The following is a 21,292-nucleotide window of genomic DNA, read 5'->3' as shown; positions in this document are numbered from 1 at the left end:
TATTATTATTTTATTTATATCGTCATATTCAAAGAAAAAGACCCGGAAAAAAGCATACGCCCGATACACAAAAGATTTATATGTACTCAGCACATATAATGTGCTCACAAGTGTATTTTGGTTTCATGACGTAATCTCTAACACGAGAAATAAATCGCAACGCGAATTGTGTTTATCATCATTTGTACATCGTTCACCGATCAGAGGCGTGTTTATGATGTAAAATGATTTTTGTTACGTATTTAAGTTATTAATAAGAATGTCTAAGAAGCAAACATGGACCGAAAATCTATGCAGGTAAGAATATCATGGTAAATAGTTCGATATAAGACTGTATTTCTGAGTAATTCATTCCCACATTTTGAGTAATTGTAGGCCTAGCAGTAGTAGAGGTCCGAGAAAAGAACATCGCGAGGCGGCGGGTTGCTTTCCCAGACGCGTGATATGAAGCCCACACCTTAGGCCTAGAGGCTAGTTCCGAAAAGATTGAAAAATACTTATTTATTTAAAACTCATTATAACATGGAGCTAGTTACATGTAAAATACTACGAAACGTTGAATATATGAGATACTTAATAATTAAATTGAATATTTAAAATTTAAAAGAATTCAGTCCAAACAAACAAAAGTTAGTTAGGCCTAGCCTAACTAGTCCTAGGCCTAGTTAATCTTTTCCAGTACTAAATGACTCAGACAGTATAATTTTGTGGCTTATCCTTACTTTCATTTGTAAACTACATAAACATATATATAAAAATACCTGTTTATGTAGTTATAAATATTGTATTGTACACTTGTTTACATTTTATATATATTTTTAAATATATTATTTACATAAATTAAATTGAAAAAACGAAATAGGATTCACGATTTCCTATCCCTTTTAAAGGACACAGCTTTGTCTGCTGAAGTTGAACCATTTGTGCCAGGATCTAACAGTAAACCTGCTGGGATGTCATATCATGGACAAGATTATTACAGCAAGCAGCAATACACAGGAACTACACAAAACCACAATATGTCACAGCCTACACTAACTGAATTACCAAGATACATGACGAGCTGTTTTCCATTTGTTGCTGAAAGGTTTGTTTTTAAGTTGGTTTTTCTGACACTCAGGCCGAACACACAACACCCTCAGCAACCCCTACCTCATTACCAACTTGTGTAGACATCAATACAATATTTATAGTTTACTGTGGTTTACAAACAACAATAAATCAAGTAATTTAAATTTCTTCCAAGTTACTGTGTCTTCAGAATAAATTCCAAAGATTGATGTTAAAATATAAATTATTTTTCATTCAAATGGAAAAAGAGAATCTAAATTAATTTTATGTAATTTTGTTTTCTTTCAGCGCGTCCAATGGATCATCAAATGACCCACGATGGCAAGGTCACCCACCTCACGGTCATGCTCCACCGCACGGTCATGCTCCACAATCATACCATCCAGCATATCCGCAACAAATAAACAACTCCAATGTCTACCAACAGCAGCAGCATCCACCACCAGTGTTTGCCAATACACATCCCCAACACTACCCACCTCAACAACCCCACACCTTCTCAGGCCAGTACCACGACCAGACTTATGGCAGCAAAAGGGATGCCAGAGATATGCCGCCTCAATATAATGCACCAAATTCTTATAATGCTTTTGTAAACCATGGCCCACTATCAAATGCTACCTCTATGCCAAATTATCATACTGGTTATAGCATGAGCTATGGCTCCAAGATGGGTCACTATCCTATGAATAATTACCATTATAATCAGAATACGTACCAGCAACCACATGTACAACGTCAACGCCAAAAGGTATGAATCTAAGTTTTTGTTCAGATTTAGCTAATTTGTTTTAATATGTGCAATGCATTTAGCTTAATTAACTTATTTCGATTTTTATACAAAATTCTTTTGTAGTAAAAAAGGAAAAAATAGAAAAACAATTTTTTTCTTTCACTTGAAATCTTTTTTTTATACAATAAATATTTTTTTTATAGATTTATTTACGGATTTGAAATCATTTTTTTACAAAAATAAACTGCAATGTCGCCTGTTTCTATTTATAGACTTGGCATGGTAATATAAGAAATATGCCAGATTATAAGAAGAATATCCATGTTAAAAGTAGACAGATTCCAGAGACTAAAAAACTAGCAAAGACTTTAATGATGGTAGATGCCTCACATCAGACAGGTATTTTTGTTTTCTATTATTTATTCAACAAAATTCAAGATACCTTTTTCGTTTTAGCAGCTTCCTCTCTCTTGGATTTTGCCCCTCTTAGTTTACCAAAATGATTTTTTTTTATTATTATGAGTTTATAAGAGAAATATAAGTTACTTTTGATTTGATAGAGGCTTTGTTGATTTGATAGAGGCTTTGTTGATTTGATAGAGGCTTTGTTGATTTGATAGAGGCTGTGTTGATTTGATAGAGGCTGTGTTGATTTGATAGAGGCTGTGTTGATTTGATAGAGGCTGTGTTGACGGAGTGCTCTTAACTTGTTACAGTCTGATACTCTTTACTTAAATGTTTATTCATACAAAATGGAAAAATAAAATTCTACCTGGTTTTTATTTATGAAAATGTTTGTATTTTCTATATACAGATTTCTGTCCAGATATAGCAGATAAAACTTTAGCAGAATTACCAAGTCATCTACAAAATGTGCATCTATCAAGTATGAGGAAGTCACAGGGACAACAAACTGGAAATGATGTGACACAAGCAAGCATATCATCTGATATGGACAATGACAGTGGCTACTACAGCCCAAAGCATATGCATGCTAGTACGTCTACTTCAGTTGGAATGGGTGTAGAGAAACCTTCAGTTTTTACACCACCGCAAGAACGAGTATTTTATTCTCCATATCAGCACCACCACCAACAGCAACAGCAGTATCAACATCCGCGACATCAGCAACAACACACTGCTGCACAAGCTGGTGTGATGATGCCTATGCCTTCGCCTTCACCAGCATTTCATAATAATCCAAATCATTATAACATGCCTGTTGCACATGGTATGAGCTACGCTAATGCTCTTGGACATAAACCCCAGCAGCAGAACCCAGTGCTCATCAACCAAATAACTCAGGCCCATAGGCCACCAAATCATTCCCGTTCACAAGGTAACCAAGCCCGATCTAATATCGCTAACCCACATAGATCGCAAAACAAAAAAGTAGAATATCCATCTGCAAAAGACAAAGGATCATATATAAAATCAAGTGATAGTGAGCATGTAGGCTATCATACTGTGAAGCCACCAAAGCTACATGACACAAGTGAATACCCTGGTTTGCCTGGTGGTAAACGTGATACCGCTGACAACCAGGTTACATTGCATTCATACAGTGCTGTTGTCAAGAAAACTTTTAACCATCAGCACCATGATGCAGTAAGTATCAACTTAATTTAACAAAATTTTTCCTAATCTTGATTAACATTTAATAAAATTATCCATATCATCAGAAAAATATTTAGTTTTTCCAACCACGCAAATGATATGGCTAACTGAAGACTGTATAAGATACTGGACACGTTCTCATAGTTTTCTGTAAAGACCAGTTTACACAGACGAGCAGTAATGGTAAGCGGATAACCGTGTAGCTTTTCTCACGTAGAATCTTATCTATCCTGAGAGCGGAAACCACCCGCCTGCTCCGTGTGTAAATGGTCATAAATAATAACATAGATTCTATATTTGTATTACCGTTACCGCTCGTCTGTTTAAATTGGCCTTAAAAGTGGTTCACTGTAGCAGAATCAACATACCTTTTTGTTCATTAGTATATGTTCTATTTCCAGATAGAAAATGAGTCCCGAAACGAAGATGAGTTAATACAGCCAGGTGAAATAATCCAACCTGAAACACTGATGTCCCCTGATGTGGTAGCAAGTGGTATTAAAGACGGCAAGAATGCCAGAAAACGCCGCAAAAAAGCAATACAGGCAGCAAAAGCAGCAGCTAGAGTAAGTATTAAGCTCTGTCTACACTATCAAACTTTATGTGACAATATGATGTGCCCATATATGGACATATACCACTACCATATTTAAGCACATCACGTTAGTTTGATAGTGTAGACAGAGGTTTAAGTTTCTTGAAAGAAAGACACTCAAACTGGTAAACCTCTACTCTTTGTAAACGATGTCATAAGAATTGTTGCATACAAATTGTATTGGGAGAAACTGGTTACTCTGGTCCTATCTTAACCATTCAGTCACTAACATTTTTTGATTGTTATTTTAAATATAGGAATATTCAGAAATTACTCAAGAGCAGAAACAATTACAAGAGAATTTAAAGAAGCCCAACAAACGCACTAAAATGCCGATAGAGTTTGACCTTGGTGATATGCTAGCAGCATTGGAGGTAATTACACTTAATTAAACAGCTTTCTTGACAGTTAATGGTACTTCTTTAGCACTGTGTTCTTAAAGCGTGGTTCCCACTAGCAACGCAACACAAGGACGTAACGCAACGCAAGTGAATTGACCAATCACAAGCGATGGCTTATTCGCTTGTGATTGCTAACTGTCTATAACTTCGCTTTTCATTGGTTAAAACGCTTGCGTTGCGTTTAAGTCCTTGCGTTACGTTCTAGTGGGAACCAAGCTTAAGATAGAACGTATTGGATGCTTGGTCCTATTTTTAGATTTTTTCAATCTTGTTGGCATGATACATGTATTCCTTCACCCAAGACAATTGAATTATTATTTTAATTTCCAGAAACAGCAGCAAGATGTTCGTAACAACCAAGAAGCATTAGCAGCAACAAAGAGCTCTGTCAATTCTCGTCCAAAATCTGAAGAATTCAAGGTATATATTTTTTATAATATTTAGATGTTTTGCTTTTTCACTCTTTGTTTCAACTTCACAGAAACTTATTAAAGTGAAAATCAAGTTGAAAGATAGCCCATGTCTTTTAAGAAGCAGCATGCACGTGGATGGAGGCCAACTCATTGAGCTCTGCTCCCTTAACCGTAAATATAGGTTTAATTGAGTGTAATGTTTTTGTACTCCTAGGCGCTAAACCCCTTGGACACAACAGCACCTAAAAAGCGTGGTAAGGAACGAGAAAATCCTGTTAAGAAGAAGCCAAGCGCATTAAAGAAAGTGATACTGAAAGAAAGAGAGGAGAAGAAGAGACAGCGAGCTTTAAATGAAAATTGTCTTTCTGATGAGTATGTTTATTTATCACGTAATTCATATTATTTATGATTTAGTCCAAAATTTACAGCATATACAATTATAAGTATAAGTAATTCAAATTCATAAATAAATTTATAGTGAATCTTGTTTTTTTAGTGGCCTTGCTAATGAACCCTCTGGAGATATTGAAAACATGAACACAGCCGATACTAGCCTGGGTCTGTCACAAGAAGGTAAGGATTTAAACATGAACACAGCCGATACTAGCCTGGGTCTGTCACAAGAAGGTAAGGATTTAAACATGAACACAGCCGATACTAGCCTGGGTCTGTCACAAGAAGGTAAGGATTTAAACATGAACACAGCCAATACTAGCCTGGGTCTGTCACAAGAAGGTAAGGATTTAAACATGAACACAGCCGATACTAGCCTGGGTCTGTCACAAGAAGGTAAGGATTTAAACATGAACACAGCCGATACTAGCCTGGGTCTGTCACAAGAAGGTAAGGATTTAAACATGAACACAGCCGATACTAGCCTGGGTCTGTCACAAGAAGGTAAGGATTTAAACATGAACACAGTCGATACTAGCCTGGGTCTGTCACAAGAAGGTAAGGATTTAAACATGAACACAGCCAATACTAGCCTGGGTCTGTCACAAGAAGGTAAGGATTTAAACATGAACACAGCCAATACTAGCCTGGGTCTGTCACAAGAAGGTAAGGATTTAAACATGAACACAGCCAATACTAGCCTGGGTCTGTCACAAGAAGGTAAGGATTTAAACATGAACACAGCCGATACTAGCCTGGGTCTGTCACAAGAAGGTAAGGATTTAAACATGAACACAGCCAATACTAGCCTGGGTCTGTCACAAGAAGGTAAGGATTTAAACATGAACACAGCCAATACTAGCCTGGGTCTGTCACAAGAAGGTAAGGATTTAAACATGAACACAGCCGATACTAGCCTGGGTCTGTCACAAGAAGGTAAGGATTTAAACATGAACACAGCCGATACTAGCCTGGGTCTGTCACAAGAAGGTAAGGATTTAAACATGAACACAGCCAATACTAGCCTGGGTCTGTCACAAGAAGGTAAGGATTTAAACATGAACACAGCCGATACTAGCCTGGGTCTGTCACAAGAAGGTAAGGATTTAAACATGAACACAGTCGATACTAGCCTGGGTCTGTCACAAGAAGGTAAGGATTTAAACAAGAACACAGCCAATACTAGCCTGGGTCTGTCACAAGAAGGTAAGGATTTAAACATGAACACAGCCGATACTAGCCTGGGTCTGTCACAAGAAGGTAAGGATTTAAACATGAACACAGCCGATACTAGCCTGGGTCTGTCACAAGAAGGTAAGGATTTAAACATGAACACAGCCAATACTAGCCTGGGTCTATCACAAGAAGGTAAGGATTTAAACATGAACACAGCCGATACTAGCCTGGGTCTGTCACAAGAAGGTAAGGATTTAAACATGAACACAGCCGATACTAGCCTGGGTCTGTCACAAGAAGGTAAGGATTTAAACATGAACACAGCCGATACTAGCCTGGGTCTGTCACAAGAAGGTAAGGATTTAAACATGAACACAGCCGATACTAGCCTGGGTCTGTCACAAGAAGGTAAGGATTTAAACATGAACACAGCCGATACTAGCCTGGGTCTGTCACAAGAAGGTAAGGATTTAAACATGAACACAGTCGATACTAGCCTGGGTCTGTCACAAGAAGGTAAGGATTTTAACATGAACACAGCCGATACTAGCCTGGGTCTGTCACAAGAAGGTAAGGATTTAAACATGAACACAGCCGATACTAGCCTGGGTCTGTCACAAGAAGGTAAGGATTTAAACATGAACACAGCCGATACTAGCCTGGGTCTGTCACAAGAAGGTAAGGATTTAAATATTGCACATTACTTAGTTCCTTTTGTGCCATTTATTTGGATTTGTTTTTCAACATGACATTCAGAAATACAGTATTTAATTTACATCAGCATTTTATTATAATTATTTTTGGTTAATGTACAATATGTTATTTTCACCATTAGTGAGATAAAGATGAATAACATGTTTATAAATAGTAAACATTGTATTGTGTTAGTAAACATTGTATTGTTATCCCACAGCTGTAAGTGAACGAGGGTCAATCATATCCGGCCTGACATGTTCTCAGAGTGACCTATCACCAGTAAGTCAGATGTCACCAATGAGCTTAAGTCCAATGTCTCCTGGATCTCCCCTTAGCTCTGGTCTTTCAAGTCCTGCCACCAGCATGAACATCAATTCACCTTCCAATGTAGCAAGTAAGATACATAGTCGTCGTTTCAGGGAGTAAGTACTTTCTTTGTCTTTGCTAAGTTTTTATTTCCATTATGCTTTGATTTAAAGAAATTTGTTTGTTCAATTTGCCATTTTAATCTCGCGTCTCACTTTGACCAAAAACTGGATAAAATGTAATTTAAAGCAAAAATTGTCTGTCAAACAATGGGTTTTGTACTGTTTCGTTTGTCTTTATATAAGTGAAATTTTTTTTTTTTTTTACAGAAGTAAATAACTTTATTAAAATGGCCTTTTAAAAGTCTGATTTTATTAATCTTCATTTTTTATGTTTTTAGAGCGGGGCACAGTACATCTTTAAATCAACCTTTTTTAGGAACAGATGGATAAAGTAAATGAATGACCTTACTCATCAATGTTTTGTTTTGGTTTTGTTAGATACTGCAATCAAGTTTTAGATAAAGATATTGATGCGTGCTGTACCACATTATTACAAGCTCTTATTAAATTCCAAGATAGGCAGTACCACAAAGACCCAACAAAGGTAGTACAGTCAATAGATTTATAGAAGTAAATTTATCAATAGTGTTATTAATTTATTTGTTTGATATGGACATTGTGATACCATTTTTAAAAAAATCAAATTAATAGTGAACAGTTCCTAAGTGGAACCAATTAGATCAGAACATTAGAACTGCACCAAATATTGCCACTTTTAAAGACCAACTGAACACTATTGACATCGAAAGTAATTCCTCAAAAACACACTTTGCTATAAATTAATATTATTGCACATGACCCTAACCAATAGTACATGATAACCAGTGATGGTATCATGGATACAGACACATGACCCTAACCAATAGTACATGATAACCAGTAATGGTGGTTGTACATCATGGATACAGACACAGTTACAAAATGTATTATTAAGAATAAATGTGTAAATTATAACTTTATTCAAATTTATTTAAGGCCAAGTCTAAACGGAGAATTGTTATGGGCCTCCGAGAAGTTACAAAACATTTGAAATTGAAGAAGATAAAATGTATTATAGTGTCACCAAACTTGGAGAAGATTCAAGCTAAAGGTAATGTGTTACTGTCATTATAATTATACATAGCTAGGGTACTTATTGAGGATTGTAATAATAATACCACATTTCTATAGCACCCATTTCATTAGACTTGCCCCAAGTCTGTATTATGTATTTTTTTTTTATTTATTTTTTTTTATTTCGACCGCGATTTTTGTCTGAAAATACAGACTTGTGAAACACGTATAGAAATCGATTTGCAGACCGCAAACGTCTGATAAAAATGACGTAGTTTATCATACCGTATTTGGCTATATGGGGCGGGCGGTATGTAAATATGGATTTCGAATCAACCAATGATCATTTTGTTTCAAAATGAAAAAGATCGAGTACGTACAGTGCTGAATGTACGATCGAGACTGTTGAAATATAAAATCGTAATGCCAAAGTTGTTTTGTTTAGTCCTTGGCCTAGGCCTCTTTCGTAGGTCCTACTCAATTCGCACGTATGACCTGCCAAATAAAACGCCAATAAAGTAGGCCTACATACCACCACCGGCGGCACACAACAACAGGGCTACACCACCACACAGAACAGGAGGTAATTCGAACAGGACAGGGTCTGGGTGGGAATTAAATCAAAATTATCTCCGCGTAATGAATGATCCATTCAATGTTTGATTTGCGGAGAACTAGCCTATCATATCAAGACGAGTTTTCATGTCCTTGGGAAAAATCCCATCAAATGTTTACCAGACTACTAGGCATATAAAATAATTTCTAGCCTTCAGAAACTTTCATAAATGTACCCAAGTACACATTGTCTAAACGTAACATAGCGCATGCGCATCATCTTAGTTGTTGAGTCTTTGAAATTCTGAAATATGAATATTAAAACGGAGTACGAGTGAGTAGCCAATCGCATGCAGCTGAAACTAGTCAACCGGATAATCGTATGCACCAAGAATTCTTGGTGTCAAACCACGTGACTTGTGCGTGTTTCCCCAGACGGAGTATCCAAAATCAAGTAGTATACGCATGAAACGCCATATGTGCCAAAATATTTATCTTTTTACTAATATTAAGACAAAACTCCGTCTGGAACCCAGACTACCATTTCATGAGTAATTATGCTCAAAGGTGCTTTACATCATTTTTTTTGGATCAAACGTGTATGGAAACATACTCCCATAATGCAGCTAGTAATCAGTGCAAAGTTGTGTCTTGATCTTAAACCAATTTATACACCTGGGTGGAGAGAGGCAAATGTAAGTAAAGTGTCTTGCATAAGGATACAAGCAATGTGGCAATAGTTGGATTCAAACCACAATCTCACGATTGGATAAAAAATAACTGATTGTTGACTTTGTTTTAGGTGGCCTAGACGATGCTCTAGAGAACATTTCTACGTTAGCTCAAGAACAGAGTGTTCCACTGGTGTTTGCTTTAGGGCGCAAAGCCTTAGGCAGTGCTGTCAATAAACTTGTCCCAGTCAGTGTTGTTGGCCTCTTCAACTATGATGGTGCTGAGGTAAGTAAACAATGTTATGGTAACTGTTTAAACCAGTATTCAATTCGTGTTACACCAGTCACAGTTAATTACTTTCAATCCAATGCTCTTAACTTAGGTCCTAAACTTAATTGCAGTTTCCTGGGTTGACTCTGAATCTACTAAATGAGTGTCTTAAGTATTACAGGCTGCACAATTCTATTTTTGAAACAGCAACTAAAACACTATATACTTGACATGTATAATACTAACTCTAAAGCTCTTTCTACACCATCAAACTTTATTTGACAGAAAATGTGATGTGCCCATATATATACATGATGATGTCATATCACTACCATATTTGGGCACATTAGACTATATGTGTGATGTGCCCATATATGGACATGATGACATAATATCACTACCATATTTGGGCACACTATATGTGTGATGTTATAGTGTAGACAGAGCTTTACACTCTGTAATTTATTTTGTCTAGGAAACCTTTCAGCAACTACTACAATTGTCATCAAAAGCTAGAACAGAGTACGATGAAATGATTAAGAAATACCAGCAAGACCTTGAAGCTGCTAACGTGGCGCGCTCAACCAAACGACGCCATTACATGGGTCACAATAGGAACCTATCTGGATGCAGTGGCATCTCATTCAGTAGTGTCATCTCAGAACCAATATCAGAAGACTTCCCTCACCCAGAACCAGAGACTGACAGCAGAGGCAATGTCCTAGCAAACCATGATAACTTTGTGTATTCCAGTAAAACTAATACTTGGGATATGCGTGTTACTGTTGATGCCACTCAGAATAATGATGACACAAAAACAGCAACATCTAAAGCTTCGTCAGAAACATTAGAACCGACAGCCGGTGAGAAAGATGATGTGACTGAAGTGGATGTTGACGAGGACGATGAAGATGACAGAAATGGCCTCTACGAACTTGAAGAGATTGAAGACCGTGATGACCAAGATGTCAATGAGGATGAATCGGAAGAGGAGTCGCAGAAAACCCAAGTGGAAGTTGACGATACGTCCTCTTCTGATAGCAGAGTGGCACATTGGGTTGTTGAAGCTCAGTCATGTTTTAAAGATCTCTCACTGAAGAATTCAGATGATGAAAGCGCAATCACCACTACCATGCCTCAAGAAATGGTGAATAGTTAGAAGATAACTTAAGTTTAAGCCAATAAGTTTGTTTACTCAATTGTAAAATTATGGCTGTGGCTGTGTTAACTGTCATATAAAAGAAGCTATTTTATGTATTTTATATTCGCTAAAGATTTCTTTCATGTTGATGTATTAAGTAATTTTTTTTAATTACTTTTTATAAACTAAAATAATGTTTATACTGTGTATATGTTTATATGATATAAATACAGTAAATTAAATATTCCAAATTTGAAATATAATGATTTAGTATTTAGTGGCTTTAGTTACAAATGTATAGTAGTAACAAAAAGCTGTATAATTTAGTGAACAACTAGAAAAATACAGGAAAGAAGATTTCAAATAGTTTGTTTCCTTATATGGTTAGTACAGTATATATCTGGTTAAGCTAACCATGGAGCTGCTTCCTTCATCATCTAACCATGCAGTTGATATTGTTATATATTGGATTTTTTCCACATTTTTTTACTGTAATAGCTTGTAGTTTTATTTAAAAGGTGCTGCAAGTTGTGGTTAAACACAAAGTAATTGATTAAAAAAAATGGTTGAAAAAAAGGCTGGCGAAGAAAAGGGCTGGTACTAAATGAAATTGTAAACAAAAAGAGGAATGTTGATTTTGTTAAAAAATTTATTTTTTAAGAAGTTTTAATGAGAAATAATTTAAATATGAATCATAGTTTATGCTAGTAAGTGTTTAAAAATGTATAATTCTTTAATAATTATAATATATCTTGCTACAATGGCTGTACACTATTTAATATATTGAATCTGCTTTTATATTTTAACATTGTAATAGGTATTGGTACAACGTTGTACTGTAAATTATAATTTAAAAATTGTAATACTAAATTTGCCAAGACTTACTACTTTACTTAATTTCTTTGTATAAGTGTGTGTATGTGTCTAGCAAGACTATCTAAACTTATTTTGTTGATGGTCATGTTGATTATTACCAATATCTTGATGTGATAAACACTATTATAAACTAGAATAAGAAGACAATTTGAGAATGCTGTTTACAAGGTAGCTACCGTATCTAACCTCAAAGTGTTTAAAAATGTGAAAAAGAAATTGGCCAATATGTTAGCTCATTTATAAAGATTAAGTTAAAAGATATGCTTTCAAGATGTTGTACAAGTTAAAGCAGCATTGTCAAATGAAGATTATGTATAAAAGTATTTCTATATTATTTTACACTATATTAACCTTGTTAACAGAAGTATATGTACAGTAAATGAATATTGTTGCTATTTCCTTTTAACCTGTTATTAGTATTAAGACATGTATATAATAATAATAATATTCAGTATATGAAATATATAATGGTAGATTGTTATCCATATTTTAATGGATATTTAATATCAAGGAGGTCTCTTTTGGTTTACCAATTTTACTGAACATAGCTTTTTTTACGGGCGAGTCTATTTTTTATGACAATGTTCTTATAGAGAACAGTTGATAGGAACAGGCATGCACCGTCCAATATGAAAATAAATTTCTGTACGAGCTATTATAAGAAGTTAAATGGAAACCAGGACCGAGATGTTGCTTATGACATTAAAATTATTAAGACATAAAACTGTTTGTGTTTTTGTAACTCTGTTATCCTTTCAAAATGATTTCTTTCGACAAAAGGTAAATGTAAATATATTTTATTCTCGAAAAATTTCATCTAGTTACAAAATAACGTAGCAAGTGAGGACTTGATAATTGGTTTATCAAATTGTTCATACAATGGTAGTGTTAGTTAGTGTTAGTTAGTGTTAGTTTATAGTTTCCAAACAAAACAAAAATCTACTGAAATAGAAGCAACAAATTGGCGTTTAAATGTCTCGCATGTTTTTTTTTATATAAATCTTTCATATCCTCACCGGCTCATTTTTAAAAGTGTTGCATAAAGAAGTTATAAGCTGAACTATACAACAAAGAAGCATAAACACCATTGAGAATGTTTTGTCATATTTTCATGATTGTAGTAAAAGCAAATCATTTATTAATATTCGTAATATTAACTCAATTGCATTGTCTTACATTTTCATTATTTACACTCATTCACAGGTATAATACCCGTTTAATTTAGACTGAATATGTACAATTTTATGTTTATTTATACCCATTTTAATTTATTGTGAAACACAATCAGTGAGAGAAGTAGTAAAGACAACTAACCTATTTATACTTTCAATCAATTTAGCAATTCCCCAGTGAATACGTAGTGTATAGCATTATTTATTCTGGATCATATTTCATTTTGATTTAAGAAACTTAAACAAATTTGCATTCATTTCAATATTTTATTTATTATAATTGACACATGAAAGAGGCACATTATTGCAAATACAGTATTGCAATCCTTAAAAATATAACAATGAAAATACATTGTATGAAATTAAAACATTATTTCTATGGATATACAGTTATAATAACATATAAATTAATATTATGGTTTTCAAGATTTATCTACTACTATGTGATGTGCCCATATATGGACATGATGATGTCATATCACTACCATGTTTGGGCATATCTCAGTTATAATAGCATAGAAATTAAAATTATGGTTTTCAAGATTTATCTACTACATGTGATGTGCCCATATTATATGGACATGATGTCATATCACTACCATATTTGGGCATATCTCAGTTATAATAACATAGCAATTAAAATTATGGTTTTCAAGATTTATCTACTACTATGTGATGTGCCCATATATGGACATGATGATGTCATATCACTACCATATTTGGGCATATCTCAGTTATAATAGCATAGCAATTAAAATTATGGTTTTCAAGATTTATCTACTACTATGTGATGTGCCCATATATGGACATGATGATGTCATATAACTACCATATTTGGGCATATCTCAGTTATAATAACATAGCAATTAAAATTATGGTTTTCAAGATTTATCTACTACTATGTGATGTGCCCATATATGGACATGATGTCATATCACTACCATATTTGGGAAAAAATTATGGTTCTAAATAAATCATTTCTTTTTCTGCCGCCATATATATTTGATAAACCAGCGGATAACAAAGGGCCAAACACAAATGAGAAATGCATGCACTGCTATCTGCTTTGTAGTCATGTTAACAAAGTATGAAGCTGACACTTTACCTTCCTGTTTAGCCTATTAGTGAAAAAAAAAGATGTGTTAACAAGCAACAATCATAGAAATCTTAAAGGAATGTGATTTATTGAGTTATTTATTTATTCCTTTCAGTAAAACATAAAAAGGGAGCACTGAGGAGACACAAGAGGTGTCAAAGACAACTATCACAAAGGGAGCACTGAGGAGACACAAGAGGTGTCAAAGACAACTATCACAAAGGGAGCACTGAGGAGACACAAGAGGTGTCAAAGACAACTATCACAAAGGGAGCACCGAGGAGACACAAGAGGTGTCAAAGACAACTATCACAAAGGGAGCACTGAGGAGACACAAGAGGTGTCAAAGCAACTGTAGCCAAAGGGTGTGTCTCTCCAAATGATGTTTGTGGGAGATTTTGCAGTCAACATTATTTGAATATATCAGAAAAAGCTAGGAGTATAGTAAACAATTTGAAAACAAAAAGAATAGTATTACCATAAAAGGATTTTACAAATACTTACTGTTAAGTTTCTTTTCAATTGGGTTTCTAATTTTGTTATTTTGGTTATCATTTCATTCATATCTTGTTGAATGTTTTCCAAAACATGTAATAATTGTTGGTTGCTTGCAGTTGTTGTTGATAGCTTGAAATCAGTAACAGCAGCCAATTCTATTGCAGTAAATTATATGTATACTATTTTTACTAGATTTATTATAATAGATGGATTGCATGAAAACAGGTATAAACTTATATTGAGGCAGTTTTAACTTTTTTTTCTATGCCCTGCCTATGCAGCTCTTTGATTTATTTAAATTATTTATATATACTCATGTTATTTATGGATTTATAGTTATATATATATGATGATAGGTGTGGTTTTCTATTTTATATAGGATATGGTAAATTTACATGTGTTATATAGAAAGATCAGTTTTATAGTTAGTGTGTTTTGGGACTGTTACTTTCAATGTATGTTTATAGTAATGAATATTCATATTTTAATTAGCCAATGAGGTTCTAGTAGTGCAGGTGTAAAAGCCCATAGTAATGAATATTCATATTTTAATGAGCCAATGAGGTTCTAGTAGAGCAGGTGTAAAAGCCCATAGTAACGAATATTCATATTTCAATGAGCCAATGAGGTTCTAGTAGTACAGGTGTCAAAGCCTATTGTTAGCAACAATGACCTAATTTACATATCATGAGTGGATCACTTGCAGGCATGGTGTGAGCTGGTAAGGAGCTGCTTGGCTAAGCCTCCTCAGGGATTCTAGTCACCTATCATATTACACTACTACTATAGCTTGTAATTGATCAACTCTGGTTATTCTCACAATGCTTACCCAGTAATATGAATTCAATGTAAGTCACCCATTTAATTTGTATAGCATAGTAATACAATGTAGTAGTAATCATAGTACATAATCATACGCTTGTATAGCAATGGTCATTATTATAATAATTATGTTTAATTTTATGGAAGTCCAGCCCTTTAGACATCATTTATTGGTTTCTGATAACTTTTGTTCTTACCTGTATTATAATCAACAGTTGATGTTTGATATACACTATTACCTTCTTCTTCTTCTGTTATCTTAAAAATAATAGAAGTACTGTATACACAATAAACACCCTGCCTTACTTAGACATGCATTTGTAGTGAAAGCATGTGATCCAGTCTTAAGCTCTCTCTACACTATCAAACATGTGACAAAAAATGTGATGTGCTCCTATATGGACATGGTGTCATATCACTACCATGTTTGGGCATATCACTACCATGTTTGGGCATATCCCTACCATATTTGGGCACATCACAGTTTAACTTACCTCAATTTCATCAAGTGTGTCACAGAAGTCTTCATTTTCACTACTACTTGACAGATTATCTTCATCTGCAACAAAAACAAAGATTTTAAAGGCTTTTTGTTACATGTATGTTTTTTCCCTTATTTCAATCATACTCTATAGTAATAAATTAACAGATTAAGGTGGTGAAAATTAAGCTTGTGAGGGCTTCCTTACAAAATAAATAAATCTTACAAATTGTAAATATATTTTGATTAGTTTTTCTGGCTATCAAACTTACCAAATTTAACAGTTTTATGTTGGACAGGTCTATTGTCACCAGCACCGCCACTCTCATCTCCTATTTCTTCAATTTTATTTAAACGATTACTTATTTCATCACTTTCGCTATCACTTTTTTCATCACTTATCCTGTCATGTTCAACACCACCATTGAGTATATTATCACCTTCTATGCTGTTATCACCATTTATCTTTGGGGATAATGCTTCAAGAAATGGTGTGATTGCTTTTATAAATTGTTCCGATTCTCTTGTTTTGGGCGAATCATTTAGTGTCTGTAATATAAATATTAGGTCTATATTAAATTACAGAAATAACTCATTAGTTATTATCATTAAAACAAAATACATTATACTTCTTTAAATTTAATGTTGGAATTTGCACTTTTTTGGTTAAATATGATAATAATAATAAGGCTTACTACAGTTTGAAACAGATCTGTATTAAACAACCTTTGTAACTAATAAAACTAATATACCTGCCAGTGTATCACAAACTTTATATCAAAATACATAATTAATAATACCTGTGAAAATTGGTAAATGTTGGCTGCATTTGAATTTGAAAGTAAAGCCTGAAAAGAGAAATCTGACATATATTGTGGTTTTGCTATGTTTTTACTTTATCCAATGAAGTTATCATTAATAAGCATTTCACATCATAATATATACAGTAACTGTTGAACGAAAAATGGAACATAGAGATATTTGATTGGAAGAAGGTATTGTTCACATAAGATTCACATAATTATTAAAATTTACCTTAGAAAATGCTTCAATATATTGCAACATTGCTCCCTCCTTAGGTAAGTCTGCCAAAGATGACCATGCTTCCCTGTCAACACAATTTAATATTATTAATAATTATTATCAAGTAAGTTGAGAAGCTGTTGTGTTGGGCTCGTTTCTGACTGTCAACGTGTTTGTGAAACAAATTTCCAACACATCTAAATTTAAAACTGAATTGAAACAATATTACAAAATTAAACATAGATAAATTATTATTGTGCCATTATATCAGATGTTTTGCTTATATGCTTATATATTTATGAACCCCGTCTTATAATGTTTGTTTTGTTAAAATTATAATTACTATCTTTTTAGGGACCACATTGGAATTAAGTTGTTTTACTTTAAACGACTTTATGTGTTTTCCCGTGCATTGTCAGACTTCATTAATCCCGCCATTTTTATTTGCTTTTTTGATGTATTTTAATATTTAAGGTGATTATATATATTATTGATGTATTTTTAATGTTATGTATTGAGATGCCAAATAAATGAAAGAAAGAAAGAAATAGGCCTAGATGTATTTAATATATTTAACATTTTTTTCTAGCACTTAAACTTACCACTTAGCTCTCCCAACTGGATCAAAATAGGAAGGTTTATTCACATTACATGGCCCCACAGTGGCTTGCTTATATAAACCATAAAATGTTTTCATCATACCAACAGAGGGTTTGAAAGGACCTTTGAAAAAGAATAAAGTACATTAGATAGTAGTTAGTAAGTAGATTAGTAGTTAAAACTCAAACAAATGAAATTTAACTCTTTGTCTTTCTTTTGTACAGCAGTAGTAGGCCTAAAATGCTAGTTAGGCAAACTATGTTGATATTAAGAAACTCAGATTTAAAAAACAAGATAAAATACTATTAATTGAAACCCTTTTCCATTATTAAATTTTCAATAATTACATACTTAATACGGGCCGAAACGTCTCGGGCTAAAGCGTCTTTGGGCCGAAACATTCCGTAGTAAGCCTTGTAGGCCTATTGTAATGGGCTGCTAGGCCTAGGTGTGTGGGATTTGTATTCCAAAGCATAACAATAAATATATAGTACACACCTTGCTGAGGCATGTTTTTCACAGCTGCAACAGCAGCTTTAAATATACATTTAGTCCTGTCAAAATCATGTTTTTTGTTCCCTTCCATTTCCGTCAAATCCATTATTTATTCGCCGTGGTTAGGATTCCGGCACCGGAACTCAACTGCCCATCGTTAGGGAATCCGACAGGCTATTGCGCATGCCCAGAGCGAATTAATTATAGCTTTTTGCACTTACCGCGCACCACACCACCGAGAGTCGGAGTGTTTATTATAGGAATTTACTGTAGCCTATTGCCTATAGTTAGTCGTTGCGCGAGCGAGAGAGCGATGGATGAAACTTGGCCTAGCCTAGGCCATATGAATTAATAATTAAAATACCACTACGCCACGCGTTAAAATAATTATTATGATATTGCTAAGAATCAGCCTATCTATCAAAGAATCGTAATGCTGTAATTTTATTAGACAAAGTGAATAGCGCGCGTAGCGACCCCGACTTCCCAAACGGTTCTTTTTTTTTTCACATCATATCCGCGCGGCGGCTGCTGTCAACAAATCAACTTGTATAGGCCTACGCATGTTATTACAATATAATGCGTTATATGAAATCTTTTATTTTGTACTTGAAAAATCATAAAACTAGTCATGAAGCAACCACTTTTTTAATTGCGAAATAAATAGGCCCCTGGTCACATTTTTAGCTGGTAGGCATCTATGCCTAGGCTAGTTCGCCGTGGCGCAGCTATTAATCCATCGCTGTTAGTCTAGTCTGTAGATGGATCGAGTATAGAGAGTCGCCGATTCAGCGTTGCCAGCGATAAAATTTAAATTATGCCGTATCCTGTCTCAAATAATGCCAGATTGGGAAAAATAATGCCAGATCCCCAAAATGTGGCCCTAAACAGCGCCACCAACGGTTGTATGTCTAATAAACGTTTGTAAAACCCCAACTGACACAAAATAGGGCCTAAATTGTATCCCTATGTCGTTCAAAAATTGTATTTTTAGTTTTGTGAGTAATAACTAATAATTCTAAAAATATCTGGGGTGCGAAAATGGTAATTGCAAATGACACAAACACCAATCCACGAACCCTTCTCCCCCCCCCACCCCCCACAAAAAAAAACCTGTTACAGCCATGGAAATTTAGAATTTTTGAGCTGAAATATGAGAGCTGCTCGATCTTTGCACTTAATTTCAAATATGAAAGGATCTTAGCCCACCATAATTAGAAAATGGCAATTATAATTTAAAATAGGAAATAAAAATATATATTAAGTGTCTCCAGGACCTCAGCCCCACCGTGGTTGATAAGAAAATTTTGAAAAATGCTGATGGCCAGAAATGCCACTTAATTTAAAATATGAAATAAAAATATATTTATTAGTGTCTCCAGGATCTTATCCCACCATAGTTCGAAAATGGCAATTATAATTGAAAATAGGAAATCAAAATAATTATATATTAAAAAAGTGTCTCCAGGACCTCAGCCCCACCATGGTTGGGACTGAGGTACAAACATTTGGAAAATAGAGCTGCTCGATGGCCGGAAAATGGCACTTAATTTCAGATATGAAATAAAAATATATTTATTAGTACCTCCAGGATCTTAGCCCACCATAGTTCGAAAATGGCAATTATAATCTAAAATAGGAAATAAAAATATATATAAGTGTCTCCAGGACCTCAGCTCCACCATGGCTGGTGCTGAGGTAAGAAAATTTGGAAAAATAGAGCTGCTCAATGGGCGAAAATGGCACTTAATTTCAAATATGAAATAAAAATATATTTATTAGTACCTCCAGGATCTTAGCCCATCATAGTTTTGAAAATGGCAATTATAATTTAAAATAGGAAATAAAAATATATATAAGTGTCTCCAGGACCTCAGCTCCACCATGGATGGTGCTGAGGTAAGAAAATTTGGAAAAATAGAGCTGCTCAATGGGCGAAAATGGCACTTAATTTCAAATATGAAATAAAAATATATTTATTAGTACCTCCAGGATCTTAGCCCATCATAGTTTTGAAAATGGCAATTATAATTTAAAATAGGAAATAAAAATATATATTAAGTGTCTCCATGACGTAAGCCCCACCATGGTTGGGGCTGAGGTAAAAAAAATTGGAAAAATAGAGCTGCTCGATGGGCGGAAATGGCACTTAATTTTAAATAAAAATTACCTCGCCCACATGGTCACTACTGGGGCTGAGAGGTGAAGAACATTTGGAAAAATAGGGTTGCTACGACGATGCAAATGGAACATAATTTGAAATATGGAAAACAAATTCTCCTAGAAGAAATTCTTTTTAAAATTAGAGCTTATAGTTACTGGAAATTGCCATTTCAAGGGTTGGGGTAGGGGTGCAGCCACTTATTATGAACTGAAACAACAAAACCCCTTTCATAATGTTTTCGTTAAATTGTCTCTATATCTGGGGATCCAATAACCTGCATGGTCTCTGAAATAGAGCAACATAATTGGCCAATAGCTAGCCTCTTCGGATTTGTTGTGCTGCCTATATCGCACACACGGTAGTTTTCGAGCAGCCTTCCTATCCGAAGAGTCTATTTAAGTCCGAAACAAAAGGATGGAAGAACTATTGTACGGAAAACCCGAACAGATCTGTTTTGTACGATATGATATTGTGTAAGGTGATATGTATTAAATTGCAAGATTAAACAAAATATTTTTGTTCTGTGGTATATTATTTTTTTGGTTGTTCAAAAAACACAAAATTATGCCAGATTATGCTAAAAACGGCTAAATAATGCCGCGGCATTATGCCAGATGCCGTGAGCCTCTAAATAATGCCAAAAAGCATAATAATGCCAGAAATGGCAACTATGCGCCGATTACCTCACTCTGGGCATGCGCAATCGCGTGCCGGATTCCCTAACGCTGGGCAGTTGAGTTCCGGTGCCGGAATCCTAACCACGGCGTTATTTATTTATTTGAGGTACATTCTGACGATCGATGGATCATTCTCTACTTCTCTACGGAGCGCCATTTATGCCTTTATTTACTTCCGAAATAGAAATAGTACTACCGTAACTGCTCAAGTGCATCACATTTGGCACCGGTGGA

General features: G+C 34.6%; 2 protein-coding genes across 4 annotated transcripts; one reads left to right on the top strand and one right to left on the bottom strand.

Moving 5' to 3' along the window:
• The first annotated feature begins 171 nt into the window (after positions 1–171).
• LOC140041126 (uncharacterized) lies at positions 172–12,655 on the top strand. The gene is made up of 15 exons (XM_072087538.1): positions 172–297; positions 891–1,087; positions 1,360–1,822; positions 2,077–2,203; positions 2,619–3,412; positions 3,823–3,987; positions 4,274–4,390; positions 4,748–4,837; positions 5,045–5,202; positions 5,327–5,403; positions 7,313–7,517; positions 7,902–8,007; positions 8,439–8,553; positions 9,874–10,028; positions 10,489–12,655. Exons 1-15 carry the CDS (start codon positions 277–279, stop codon positions 11,170–11,172), a joined length of 3,474 nt encoding a protein of 1,157 aa, XP_071943639.1. The 5' UTR covers positions 172–276; the 3' UTR covers positions 11,173–12,655.
• Positions 12,656–13,038: 383 nt separating this feature from the next.
• Positions 13,039–18,464, bottom strand: LOC140041127 (uncharacterized). 3 transcript variants are annotated; one of them, XM_072087539.1, is made up of 9 exons: positions 18,221–18,464; positions 17,725–17,845; positions 17,135–17,207; positions 16,900–16,947; positions 16,372–16,648; positions 16,113–16,177; positions 15,816–15,876; positions 14,803–14,951; positions 13,039–14,320 (listed from the first exon to the last, which is right to left on the bottom strand). In XM_072087539.1, exons 1-9 carry the CDS (start codon positions 18,321–18,323, stop codon positions 14,177–14,179), a joined length of 1,041 nt encoding a protein of 346 aa, XP_071943640.1. In that variant the 5' UTR covers positions 18,324–18,464; the 3' UTR covers positions 13,039–14,176. The 3 variants fall into 3 exon arrangements, 2 of the variants coding, with proteins under 2 accessions (XP_071943640.1, XP_071943641.1); XM_072087540.1 differs by having other exon boundaries at positions 16,462–16,648; XR_011842817.1 differs by having other exon boundaries at positions 14,185–14,320; positions 15,816–15,869.
• Between the last annotated feature and the right edge of the window lie 2,828 nt (positions 18,465–21,292).

The sequence above is a fragment of the Antedon mediterranea genome, chromosome 2, assembly GCF_964355755.1.
Source record: "Antedon mediterranea chromosome 2, ecAntMedi1.1, whole genome shotgun sequence".
NCBI classification, from domain to species: domain Eukaryota; kingdom Metazoa; phylum Echinodermata; class Crinoidea; order Comatulida; family Antedonidae; genus Antedon; species Antedon mediterranea.
This window is presented reverse-complemented; position numbering and strand designations above follow the sequence as displayed.

What these genes read in the sequence shown, in the direction of transcription:
- LOC140041126 (XM_072087538.1), top strand. Translation starts at nt 277, where the DNA reads ATGGACCGAAAATCTATGCAG. An exon ending in ATATGCTAGCAGCATTGGAG is followed by an intron (nt 4,391 to 4,747) that starts GTAATTACACTT and finishes TTTAATTTCCAG; the next exon opens with AAACAGCAGCAAGATGTTCG. An exon ending in GGAGAAGATTCAAGCTAAAG is followed by an intron (nt 8,554 to 9,873) that starts GTAATGTGTTAC and finishes ACTTTGTTTTAG; the next exon opens with GTGGCCTAGACGATGCTCTA.
- LOC140041127 (XM_072087539.1), bottom strand. Translation starts at nt 18,323, where the DNA reads ATGGATTTGACGGAAATGGAAGGGAACAAAAAACATGATTTTGACAGG. An exon ending in ACACACTTGATGAAATTGAG is followed by an intron (nt 15,877 to 16,112) that starts GTAAGTTAAACT and finishes ATTATTTTTAAG; the next exon opens with ATAACAGAAGAAGAAGAAGG. An exon ending in AACTGTTGATTATAATACAG is followed by an intron (nt 14,952 to 15,815) that starts GTAAGAACAAAA and finishes TTACTGCAATAG; the next exon opens with AATTGGCTGCTGTTACTGAT.